Source organism: Polyodon spathula, chromosome 13, assembly GCF_017654505.1.
Source record: "Polyodon spathula isolate WHYD16114869_AA chromosome 13, ASM1765450v1, whole genome shotgun sequence".
NCBI classification, from domain to species: Eukaryota; Metazoa; Chordata; class Actinopteri; order Acipenseriformes; family Polyodontidae; genus Polyodon; species Polyodon spathula.
This window is the reverse complement of record NC_054546.1, coordinates 11527331-11540514: the sequence shown is the minus strand read 5'-3', so window position 1 is coordinate 11540514 and position 13184 is coordinate 11527331. Positions and strand designations below refer to the sequence as shown.

General features: G+C 34.8%; 1 protein-coding gene across 1 annotated transcript; it reads right to left on the bottom strand.

The window, feature by feature from the left end:
- Positions 1-5616: 5616 nt before the first annotated feature.
- LOC121325961 (DNA damage-inducible transcript 4 protein-like) lies at positions 5617-7999 on the bottom strand. Its single transcript, XM_041269057.1, has 3 exons — positions 7857-7999; positions 7383-7633; positions 5617-7174 (listed from the first exon to the last, which is right to left on the bottom strand). The coding sequence occupies exons 2-3, from the start codon at positions 7552-7554 to the stop codon at positions 6681-6683; spliced, it is 666 nt and encodes a 221-aa protein (XP_041124991.1). The 5' UTR covers positions 7555-7633; positions 7857-7999; the 3' UTR covers positions 5617-6680.
- Positions 8000-13184: the final 5185 nt, after the last annotated feature.

Genomic DNA, 13184 nt, shown 5'->3' with positions numbered 1-13184 from the left:
TTAATTCTCTTTCATTTTCTATTGGAAAGTACAACAATACGACTGGCACATTTATAATCTGAAATGCTTTATTATTTATACGGGTGTAGAGTACATGTGGTTAAGCCGAAGAAAGCTTGACCCAGGCTTAAGTCAGTTATCGATTTACTTTCACATAATATCCAAATTCAATGAGATGTGTGCATTCTGGAGGGTAATCCTAAACATAATACATCCTAGTTTCTTTTGCTGTAACTTTTGTGCCCTGAATTCATATTTATTGTTGCTGTATGAATATTATTTAACTTTGCCTTACTTAGTCTTAAAACTCATAGAAAGTTAATTGAGGCTTAGCTTTTTGATTCAACTAAACATTGAAAGCTAATTTCACCATTTAAAAAAGTTAGCATCTGCTAACGTTACTCTGAACAAAATCTTATATAACCTTTGGCTTAGAATTTTCTTTAGATGATGTAGAATAGGTCCTAATATAACCTGTGTATATTTTAAAATAAGTATGAAAAAAAACAATTATAAATTAAAAACAGTAAATCATAAAAGGAAAGGCACTTACCAGTCACCATGTTCGCAAACAGCTGCCATGCATATACACAGTCTTCTCCTTTGCTTCATGCTTGTTGGACCCTTGTGCGCTCCAGCCAATGTCAAACATAGAGTACTAAAGTATGTGTTCCTGTGACAGAGACGGAAAGATTACACTATGTAACACAATTTTTGTTCCTGGGTAGTAAGTGTTATTTCCTAATTGCTTATGCCTCGAAAGTATAGAAAATGGCTATTATTCCCCACAAACTTTGCTTTTGTGACCAGGACAGTGATATTTCAAAATATCACTATTTCCAATGGGAAAACGAGCAAATGTGTGTCTTTTCGTTCACATAAAGTCAGAAAAAAACAACATATGAATTAAAATTAACATGTATTTATACTGAAGTAATACAAAAATGACTACAGAAGATTTAGAAGTAAGTAGTTTTTCGAGATTTACGATTATACTGTATGTGGCAGGTGTGGATTGGAGGAGCGGTTGCAATCGTTAGCCAAGGGGTCATGATTGATGGTATATAAATGGACGTATCAAGGTGATCTTTTCCTTTGTTATGATTAATGCTGAACCGGAAGGAGACCCCTATTGTAATTGTGACTGTTTTCTTTGTTGTTATTACTCAACTTGAGCACTTGAGTCACGATTAATTGTATTTGCACCACGATCACTACAGCACTTACTACGGACTTGTGATCGTGTTTGTGTTTATTGCTGGTGATTATTCATATCGGGACTGTTATTTCGGGACTGAACCCGTGGATTAAAGAGAACAATACACCGCACTGTGTATTGCCTGTTATCGCTTATTATTTACTGTTGTCATCAGACTACACATAAATAAACCATTATTTCACTAGTAATTTGTTGTTTATCCTTGTCTTAAGCAAACCATTTTGCCACAGTTCGTCATAGGTGTAAAGTTACATTTACTTCCTTCTGGTCTATTACACAAACACTGCAATTGTTGTGAAGACTTAGGTAGCAATTTATAAATATATATTTACAAAAATCCTTTCTTCCTCAAATGTAGTAAACTGTATTTACCTATAGTAATATAAACACACACACACATATACACTGTATGTATAAGATGAACGATGAAAGATGAACAAGTTCCCCTTCCACGCTCCTGCATCCTTTTTGACATGTTTTTTTTTTTTTTTTTTTTTTTTTTCTGTTATAAATCAAGTTTTAAATTAATGGACTTGCATAATTGGTAATGCTGTATTTTACATCTCAAATAATTTCATTTCTATCGTCTCCTGTAAATCTAAATCACCTGGGTTCCTTGCATGTTAAAAATTTAGATTGTATAAAATCCATAGAATAAATAAGTACAGGTAAACAGGTAAACAAGTAAATACAACCATAGAATGCCAATATACATATATTAATATACATATTACCAGGTCGATATTGTTTATCATATGCCTAGTTGTAATGTTCTTATATATACATTTGGATGTTCCTTGCTCTTTATTGTAGTAGAAAATAAATAACTTTACGTGTTCGTCAGTCTTATTTGCTTGGACACCCTGAATCCATATTTTATGTTAACAAACCCACACTCGAAATTATGGGAGATCTTTTTAAATCCGAGATTTAGTTTAACATTTACCATGAAGCAGAGTCTTGTTATAAAATATTCAACTGTATCAAACTAAATTTGTATTCAGTGTCTCAGTTAACTTGAACAGTGGATGGCACAGAAATATACTTATTGATTCTCATAACAATAACAAGAAGATTGTATCACTTCCATACAAATGTAAAGCGTTTGGCTTCAGGTATCTAGCTGTGCCGAAATTATTCAGGACCATGCTAAAAAGTACTAAATTAAGACTCCCTTCTGTGGTGTTTTAACATATAAATCCCCCAAAAGCCTAATTAGTAGGCCTAAACTAATAATATATCCATAGCTAACATAATAAATTAAACCTAAGCTTGTAATTGTACCCTTATAAAAACTGCTATCCTGCGACACTTTGGACGTAACTTTGCAGCAGGTCTGCAATAGCCGCAAGGATTATTCAGTACTACTGCATTGTAGATAGTTTATGGGTCCTATTTTGAAGCATTAGCTTTAGCCTTAAAACACCAAGTGTGCCATAATATAGGAAGTTCCCCTTATTTAAAGAGTTTTCTCCCATTTGATTCATTCTAATTCCCCTTTGAAAAACGTGAGCTCCGAAAATATTGTGTTTGTGTCTTGTTTAGAACCACAAAGAAAAACAATTGGAAAGCTGCAGTTTAGAGGAAGATCTCGTGGAAATTTAAAACGAATCCTATAAGGCAGTACAAACTGCACAGTGCACACAACATTTGCATGGCGCGAAACTCTGAACACTTTTTTTTTTTTTTTTTTTGACGAGTCAGTTTTGATTTTTACACCCTATGTTCTAAAGTATGACCATGATGGTATGCAACTCAAGTATGCCTGCTAATGAATATTTCAAAACAGTCTTGTTATCAAGAATCATGCGAGGTAAGTGTGGATAATGCAGAGTTCTAATCTGGTAGAAAATAAATGTTTGAATCAATCAACAATAATGTGTTGTGTTCTTATTTGAGACAATTTAAAAGTGTAATTTATTGTATCTAAAAATTACTGGAATACTTTTTTGTGAGTTGGCTATACATATAAATACACACGCTTTGGGATATTTTTTGTTTTTAAAAAAAGAGTTGAACATACTGTCCCTACAGTCTGATACTACAGGTAGTGCCAAATAAACCATACATTTGAGACCCTAAATGTTTTTTTTTTTTTTGGTTTTTTTTTTTTTTTGGTTTTTGTTTTTTTAATTGCACGTTTTGCTTTTTGCAAAGAAAGAATTGCTTGGCTGTAACTACTCTCCCATCCCCTCCTCCAAAAACAGCCGTGCCCCATAACCTTACAACCCGAGGCTGAGTAAACACTTGTGATACGCTGACGTTTGCCGTCTCTGCTGGGTATGGTTGACTGGATTAGACTGGCCTGGACTGGACTGTCGAGGGAATTCTCCTCCCCTGCCGTTTCACAAGAAATTACTCAGAACTTGAACAGAGCCTGTAGAAATTATATTATTCGAACACATTTTTAGGAGGAATAGTTTTTAGAATTTACTTTTAAGTGCTTTAAAACAGATTAACATCGACGAGCAACAATGTACTCGCGAAAAGACGGAATTATCAAACAGCCTGCTAGGCTCATTGTCGGTACAGAATGATTTAAAATACAGTATTTAAAGTGACGTAAAAACACTATATATATATATATATATATATATATATATATATATATATATATATATATATATATATATATATATAAAACAAAGCTTGTGTGGTGTATTTCAAAATGCGTTCTCATTGCGATTAAATTGATTACATACATGATATGTATAAATAGTGATACGTAAATACAATGTAAAGATTTGACAAACGTTCAACTAATTGCGTTTTTCCAGAAGTCGTCTGGATTGTTCTTTTATCGCCGAAGAAGCATTGAAATATGGACACCTTGTTCTCGCCACCTTATTAACGTCTTTTGTAACAAATTGTATATTTAAGAAGTGTGATATATGGTGCTGGGGGTGGGTATTATTCAGCTTATCAGCTAAGACGTTATCATTAATTTTATTCACAGTTCACATAGGTTATCCTTATGTTATGTGCGTTTACATGGTATATTAAACAGTATATATTTGACTGCTTTAATGTTTAGAATAACTATATAAACCAAGGCTCAGTAGCCTATGGAACTGAATTGAATTCTGTTTCCACTTTCTGTATACTACATGTTCCATCTCTAGAGGTATAGGCAAGTCACGTAGCACAAGCCTCATAACTATCAAATTGCCTAACGTCACATCCCGAACATCCTGTACCCGCCTACTCACGACCTGAACATCCAACATTAAAAGCATAGCAAGATTATTGAGAAGTACACATATTTTTCGCTTAGATTACACAATAAACATCAAATCTGCAAAATATGCAAGGTTGTCAGTATTCTTTATTGATTGTTGTTAAGAGTTATAAAAAAAAACCCAATTTAGTGTGTTCTTAATTGTAAAATGTTTCGATATAAAATTGTTTGCCATGCATGTTTTATAAACCATGCTTAGACGATGTCATAAAATGCTCGCATTTTAATAGTCAATTAAACGTTCTATTTAGAATATTAAAACAAAACAAAACAAAACAAAAAAACAGTTTTCTGATAAACAACCCTTAGCATAATGGATTTTCAGAACGTGCTTCAAATGTTCTAATCAATAATATTTTATTAAAACTAACCATACAGCTATGGTTTAATATAAACGTTTTCTTTTTTAAGTCTCGTGATTATTTAAAACAGTTCATATAATGAAACACTAAAACAAACGGGTTGATTATTTTTAGTTCCCCTTTTAGTTAAATTTCATTCTGGTATCTTGCTCATAACTGGATTGAAAGCAGCTGCCTCAAAATATCTTGAGTCAGCTTATATTTGCACGTAGCACACTCCAAAAAAATAAACACAGGGCTACAGAATCTGACCCAGTTTCTACAGGGTCCTAATACCAACAGTTCTGTCCATCAAGCGGTCAAGAAGCACTGCTTAACCCAGGGGTAGGCAAACCAATTATGAGGTCCTAAAATACTTTTACACGGTGAACCTAAAGTGGAATTCCACCCCTGAAATCAAAGTAAAATGTATTTGCATAGGCTACAAACATTTGTTTTATGTGTTAAAGGTTTTTTTTTTTTTTTTTCCATTACTGGAAGTTTTAACAAATCTGAACAGATGTAGGCACAGCAATTATTCATCAGTTAAATCTAGAAAGCATGAATAGTTTTGCAAAGGATGGGGAAGTAAAATCATATAGTATTTCTTTATAAAACTTTCTGTTGGCAGTTTTTTCCCCCAGCTTTAAATATGCTATGAAGTTTTCTTTCACTCCAAATCATGGGTTGTAATACATTCAGCACTAAACATTTAATTTGATCCCACAGGCAGAATATTTGGAACAGTAAACAGTTAACTTTAAAAAGTATTACTATCGGTTATTGTTCGTTAATGTCTTTTTTTTTTTTTGGGGGGGGGGGGGGGGGGGGCATTTTGTTTGGGCTCACACCATGTAACCTAACACATTAAGTAATTTTATACAAAAGGACAGATTAAGAAGAAAATGTTGTCTATGAGAGAATGTATGAGTACAATTAACCCCAAAACAAGAACATGTTAGTTAACATGGTTTGTTAATCATAGTTAACTTGCTTTGTTAAAGACTGGGTCCTCAGTCATATACAGGGCAGATAAAATAAGAATACACTTGTATCTATTAGAATGTGTTCAAGTTTCATTCTGTGGCATCTCTGCTGTAATTTAAATCTGATATGGGACTTCAAAAAAACACAGAAACAATGTTTTAGAAAAAAAGGTTTATTTGCTTATTAACCACCTATATAAAAGTAAAAAAAAAAAAAAAAAAAAAAAAAAACAAAAACAATGTGCAAAGTAGGTGTTTGAATATCAAATACATTGAGTAACAGCGGCATCACTGGGGTACCATATACAACTATTCAAAGGGTTACAAGAAAAGTTAATTGCAATTCCTAACACAATTAATACTAAAAATAACTGAAACCTCCCACACAAATATGCTAGCCATGATTATTGTGTTTTGTTAGCCTTTTCTGTTATGGAAATAAAACATGAGTTAACATATTCATGTTTGGTGAGGTCTTCAATGGTAACATACTTTAAACCCCTTCATTACAAATATAGCTGCCATTTGTTTAGAGATTGAGGTAAATCTTCAAAGAAACATATTTAATCTGCTTCTTTTAAACAGATCAGCTGCTCAAATTTAAACATACGATCATGGATAGCCATTTCAGTATCTAAAAATCCATTCAGTGAGAATAAACATGTTGGGCTGCTACAAATCAATTTTCATAGTCTTGAACTAGGCTTGCTGAAATACTTTTACAATTATTCTGACTTATTGAGGTAGTGTCTACTTATAAGTACGGACACAAACACTGTGTATCCGTATTCATATGTCTTAGTATGTGCAATGAGCATTTAAAATAACTTTCAAGGCATTAATGTCTGATTAGTCACATCGTGATCGACTGACAACTCCCATGGTCACTTTGGGTGTTAGCACTCCTCTATGACAAATTCTTCTGAACTGTACAATTTCTTTTTGACTACTCTAAACCCAGTGTTAAGCCTCAAAGCATGTCTTAATATTGGTGCGGAATGAGATCTTGGAGCAAAGAGGTCCTGGATCATTGGCCAGAGACCCCCAGATTCCAATCTCAACACAAGGGTCAGCTGAAAAGTAGGGACCAAGTCTGGATCCACAGCAATCTGCTCCACACTTTGACATGTTTCAGACTGCTCAACACATAGGTTGATAAGTGCTCCGCGCAGTCCACAAGGTTCACTAGCTGCTAAGTGAAGAAGTTCTTGACCAATGTGCTCCATCAGCTGGTCGGGGATGAGCAGTTTGGAGCACCTCAAAGCGCTATCCTTCGCCTCTGTGAGACTCTGTTCAATCAGATCCACCACTTCAGAGCAAAGGGTCTCCTCCACAGGGTCATACAAGAAATCAGATTCTGACAGAGAGACACCGTCCACACTGTCTGATCCTATGAAAGAAAGTAAGGACAATGAGTTTAAATTACATTACTCATCAATAACTTTAAAAAAAAATACACTTCAATCAATCAGTATAAGGTTGAGTTCTAAGAAACGGAGTCAAGTTTACAAACGCGTGTAGTTATTACATGCCAATCTCAAACAATCCAGCTACAGTTAAACGTGTTTGCTCTGTGTATTTTCAATTATTTCTCTTACCGGAACGATTCAAGACACTGCTGAAGTGCTCGTCGTCTGCGTGTAGGCTGTGGTTACTGAAGTCTGTTAGTTTCTGCATGATTTTCCCCCAAGAAAGTCTCTTGGAACTGGTATCATCGGTCGCCACGGAGCAGGGCAAGCTGCTGTCAGGAGTTGCACACAAGGCAGGCATGATTGGTGTAGATTAGCTGTGAAGGTCCGTATTTTCAGTTTTAAGCGTTTTAATTGTATTTGATCAAACTGTTGGATACCTGCATTGAAATAATAAAAAGAAGACTTTAATTAAAATTTGAGCAGAACAGATATTGACATTGTTAACATTGTTTTACATCGCTTAAACTGAATTTGAATACCGCTAACACTATGAAGAAGCTAGCTTTAACTTCAGTCTAAAAATATATTAAAAATACAAACAACAAAACAAATAATATAGGCCTACGTAATAAGTAATCGAAAATCATAATTCATACTTACAGTATGTTCCTCCACTGCATTTGATACGGTATTTATGGTGAATATATTATAGTGCTATTCCGATGTTTGTTGCAAGGCTACTTTGTAACCGTGAAAGTGCTTTCGTTCTGTACCACACAGGTACTAGCTTCGTAGGGACCAAGGCTCTTTAAATAGCTGAACTCCAGGCACGAATAGAGACCGCCCAGCATTCACTTTCCTAGCCAATCAGGGTACAGCTCACGTTCACAACGTTCGAGTCCTGCCTGGTAACATTTTATACCCTGAGGGGGTGATCACTGGGACCTACCATCCCCCCTTCCAAAAAGAAATGCAAATCTTACACATGTACTGTAGGAGAACAAGGATAAAACCAATCAACATGAACGATGATTTCATTGCTTGGTATCTATCTATCTATCTATCTATCTAGTACCTGTAAATATTTGCAGACCTCTGTTAATTTATTTGCAGCCCTTTGAGCAACGTTATATGGTCAAGTGTTTACCTCCATTTTACTAAGAGACTTGAATGAAGTGCTTCCATTGTAATTCAATGTGGATAAAAGTATTTCATCTACATACCGTCGCATATAGAATTGTATGCATTTTAATAGGCGCCTGTTAGGCGATGACTAAGAATTATATCAATAGCAAAACGCAGTCTAGACATTATATAGATCTCACACCCTCAAACCCACCACCAGCATTCATTTGTATTTTATTTTCTGTATGTTACGCTATTTCTGTTCCTAAACTATGCATTGCTTATATTGAATTTATTTTATATAATAACTCATTGGGTGACAAATACAATATATTTCTTATGAGGTATAATTCAATTCCTTATAACATTTAATCTTGATATACTGTGGGTTGATTGTCATTGTAAACATGGTTTAAATATAATACCGAGCAGATAAACATTTGTTTAAAACGGATAGGTTATCACTGCCTTGGAAAAAAATAAAATAAAAAATAGAGTCAGCTTGGCTCCACGTATTGTTATCCAGAACCTCAGCTAACACAGAAACAATGAGAGTTAAAAACTCAAGGCGTTTCTACGGGGTCCTATCGTCTGCCCGTTCAAATTCAAATTCAAATTCAAACACTGTATTGGAATACTGTCCAAATACGGGATTCATATTGTATTAATGGAGAGCTATTCGTTAAAGTATTCTGAAAGATATTAAGAAGAATGTATCAAAACAACCATACATTAATGTTTACAGCCAGACCCTCCTTGTTCTTTTCTTAGTAGACACAGAAGTTGTATTGGATGTGTGCCAAAATAACACATTGTACAGCTTGGAACAAACTGTACAGAACAGAAATAGGAGCCCCATTGTAAAGAATAGAGGAACTCTTAATGTAAACATTGGATTCTCAATTAGATTAAAATTAAAAATGTTTCCCTCCTCAGTCGGTCTGATGTGCCAAAATGTGTGCCTATTGTTTATAAAATGAAAACAAAATTAGCATAACAGCAAGAAACGATTTAGTTGCTGGCAGTCCATCAGAAGCAAAATATGTCGTAATACTAAAAGAAGACTCAGAGACATTGAAAAAGACTTCAAGTGGAAACGTTTTTAGTGTTACTAAACATTGCACTGTCACGTGATCTGTTGTGTATAGAATTGTTATGCACACGCACGATTCTATAACATTAAAATAAACCAATATTGGGTTGGTGTCCGGTAGACTCTCTCTATGACTCAGATGTGCTTTCTTGACAAAAAGCTCGCGAAACAGGACATTCTGTTCAGTTCTCAGCTGGATGAAAAGACGAGTTTCACTTGAGCCAGTTCTGCCTCAGAATGCAATATTTTCCTTAATTTAAATAAAAAGGAAACACACTGGAAGCTAAATCAACACATTGTGGCAGATGCTTACATAAGTTTATTTGACATTGCCTAATAATACAAACACGAAACAGTGCTGGAAAACATTAAATCTGTGGTACTCTAGTACTGTATATAAAAAGGGCGTTCACCAGAGGAGGCTATATGATTCTCTGTGAAACACCAGTCTAATGCTTGTTGATATTAACAGGTTAGCATGGTTTGTTAGCAATCATGGTATTTATGTTTTGTTAGCTATGTATTTAGACATATTCTATCCCAAACCACTGTCCTTAAAAGTATCAGCGAGAATACATATGCAAGTCGATAAACTCTACTATCTTGTTTAACTGAAGCCGTCTGTGATGCACACTGTGTGTTTACCCCTGAAGTATTCTGAACACTAAAAAAAAAAAAAAAAAAAAAAACTGTTTACAACATACGCTCTACTCTTAGTGGACACTAGAGCAATGTATGGAACTCTGCCAAAAGAAACACTGTAGTAGCATGTGACTCTCAGCCTGGAACAAACCGTCCAGAAAGAGCAGGAATGAAAACTTGAGATTACAAATGTGTTGTTTCTTCGCATTCTGCACATTCAAATACATTTTTTAACGATTGTCCCACTCCCACTAGCTAACAAGGGTTTAGTATTTTCAAAATTATAGAAATATCATAGATCATATCATAAAGCCAAAATGATACGTTACGTCAATAACTTACAATTAAAGTACATTATATTCTGACAGTCAAGTATGTTTATTAGCAGACAAAGGCTAAATACCTAGCTTTACTAAATAGTTCCTCCCGTGCCAAATTTACTCCACATTTTTTGTAAAAAGTAAAAACACGCCGGTAATGATGACAGAAGTGTAGGTAAAAATACCAGGATTTACATAATGAGTTAAGAATTGGGTTTTGTGCCATTACCATTTTTTTAAGGAACACTACTCCCTATTCACAAAGCTTTAGCTGGAAAATAATTTTACAAAGTCAGTTCATATGAATAAAATACGTTTTCAATTAAACCATTCTAGTGTAGACTTTAATTTGGTTTCTTTAGCAACTATCTTCAATAATATCGAACTTCATTCTAAAAAATAACTTTGAATATACAGTGTTTGTGAATAGGGCATACTGGTGGATAATTTGTCATGGAGTAGATGTTTAGTGATTTAAATGACCTTGAATACATTTACACTTTCTAAAAAATATTAACTAAGGCTTTTCATCTTGTTGTTTTCACATATCTTCATGAATCACATATCTTATAGTTCCATATGATATGGGGTTGTAGTGATTGTCTTCACCCCAAAACATTCAGTAAAATAAATTTATACTAGGATATGAACAGCTGTTTCAGAAAATGCATTCATTTTAAACTTATTTAAAGTGTGATTTAAGTGTTTGCATTTTGGTATTTAAAGTTTACTTTATTATATATATAATTACATGTAATGTATGCATAATCACTCAAAAGCCCTAACATTAAGTAATTCATTACACCATGTAACAATTTTTTTTTTTTTTTTTTTTTTTTTGTTCCTGGGTAGTAAGTGTTATTTCCTAATTGCTTATGCCTCAAAAGTATAGAAAATGGCTATTATTCCCCACAAACTTTGCTTTTGTGACCAGGACAGTGATAGTTTGAAATTTACCTATTTTCCAGAACATTCCAGATAGATTCAGTGCTGAGTAAACTTGGAGTAACTTCTAGAACTTTCTAGAACTTTCCAGTAATATAAATAGTAGTATAAATACAGGGGCCTTAAGCCCACCAGTTCAGTTTAGTTGCAGCTGCCTAAGTGGATACATATCTGCATTTTTCTGAGATGGCATCAAGAGGCTGCAATGGTGGCATTCTTGATGGGTCTCCAAGGTGGTTTTACCAAGTTTCCCTGCTATCTTTGCCTTTGGGACAGCAGGGACACCAAGTTGCACTACCACAGGCGGGACTGGCCACAGTGGACCGAGTTCTCTGTGGGGAGGAACAACGTCAAGTGGGAGCCACTGGTGGACCCCTGGAAGGTGCTGATGCCACCACTGCACATCAAATTGGGCCTTATGAAACAATTTGTCAGAACTCTAGATAAGGAGTCGGCAGCCTTCAAGTACCTTCAAGACTTCTTCCCTAAGCTGTCTGAGGCAAAGGTCAAAGCCGGTGTCTTCGTCGGACCACAGACAAAGAAGATCTTGGAGTGCAATGAATTCACCAAGAAGCTCACTAGTAAGGAGAAAGTGTCTTGGAACAGCTTTGTTGCAGTGGTTCAGGGCTTCCTGGGCAATCACAAGGCCAAAAACTATGTGGAGCTGGTTGAGACTCTGGTGAAGAACTACGGCCCAATGGGGTGTAGGATGTCCCTCAAAGTCCATATCCTTGATGCTCATCTTTATAAATTCAAGGAGAACATGGGAGCGTACTCGGAGGAGCAAGGCGACCGCTTCCACCAGGATATACTGGGCTTTGAACGCCACTACCAAGGGCAGTATAACGAGAACATGATGGGAGACTACATTTGGGGGCTGATTCGTGAAAGTGATTTACAGTATAATCGTAAATCCCGAAAAACTACTCACTTCTAAATCTTTTGTAGTCATTTTTGTATTACTTTAGTATAAATACGTTAATTTGGATTCATATGTTGTTTTTTTCTGACTTTATGTGAACAAAAAGACCGTTTTCTCATTGGAAATAGGTACATTTCAAAATATCACTGGTCACAAAAGCAGTTTGTGGGGAATAATAGCCATTTTCTATACTTTTGAGGCATAAGCAATTAGGAAATAGCACTTACTACCCAGGAACAAAAATTGTGTTACACAGTGTTATAGAATTTACAAGATATAATTGGTAAGAAATATTGTAGTTTGATAGAGTATATTCTTTAACTTTAACCACAATACTAAAAGTTACAAAGGACCAGAATAATAAACACAGTAGATAAACCCCACAATTTGTCTAATTAAATCCACGTGATAAATGAGCAGAATGCCTGCTTTCAACCGAACTTCTATATCTATGTTTCATCATTTGTATTGTTTGATGTTGTCACATGGTTCATCAGCCTCATTGTATTTTATTGGTGGACACATGTTCGGCATGTACCGGCATTCAACTGATTTTTATTACTTCAGTCGCAGTACAAAGTGTGCTCAATTTTAGCTTTTAAGTAAACAACGTCGTCAATGGCTTTTACAGTACCACATGTTTGTTTGTTCTGTAGGGAACATACAGCATGCATATTGGTATATCAAAAATAAACATTCAGAGTATATCTTTGTACAATTCTGTCAAGGCTTGTTATGATTATGCAGTATTTGCCAATGTAGTGAGGTACAGTCTGTTATTTTTTTAGGATCTTATTAATTTTCTGTTTATAGCATTAAAATGGCAAATCAATTGAAAGATTAACACTGTAAATATTCTTACTTGTGAATACTTTAGAATGGGTGCAGACATCTTACAGTAATCATGCTCTCTGAAGATATGTAGTCAAAAGAAAAGGTGT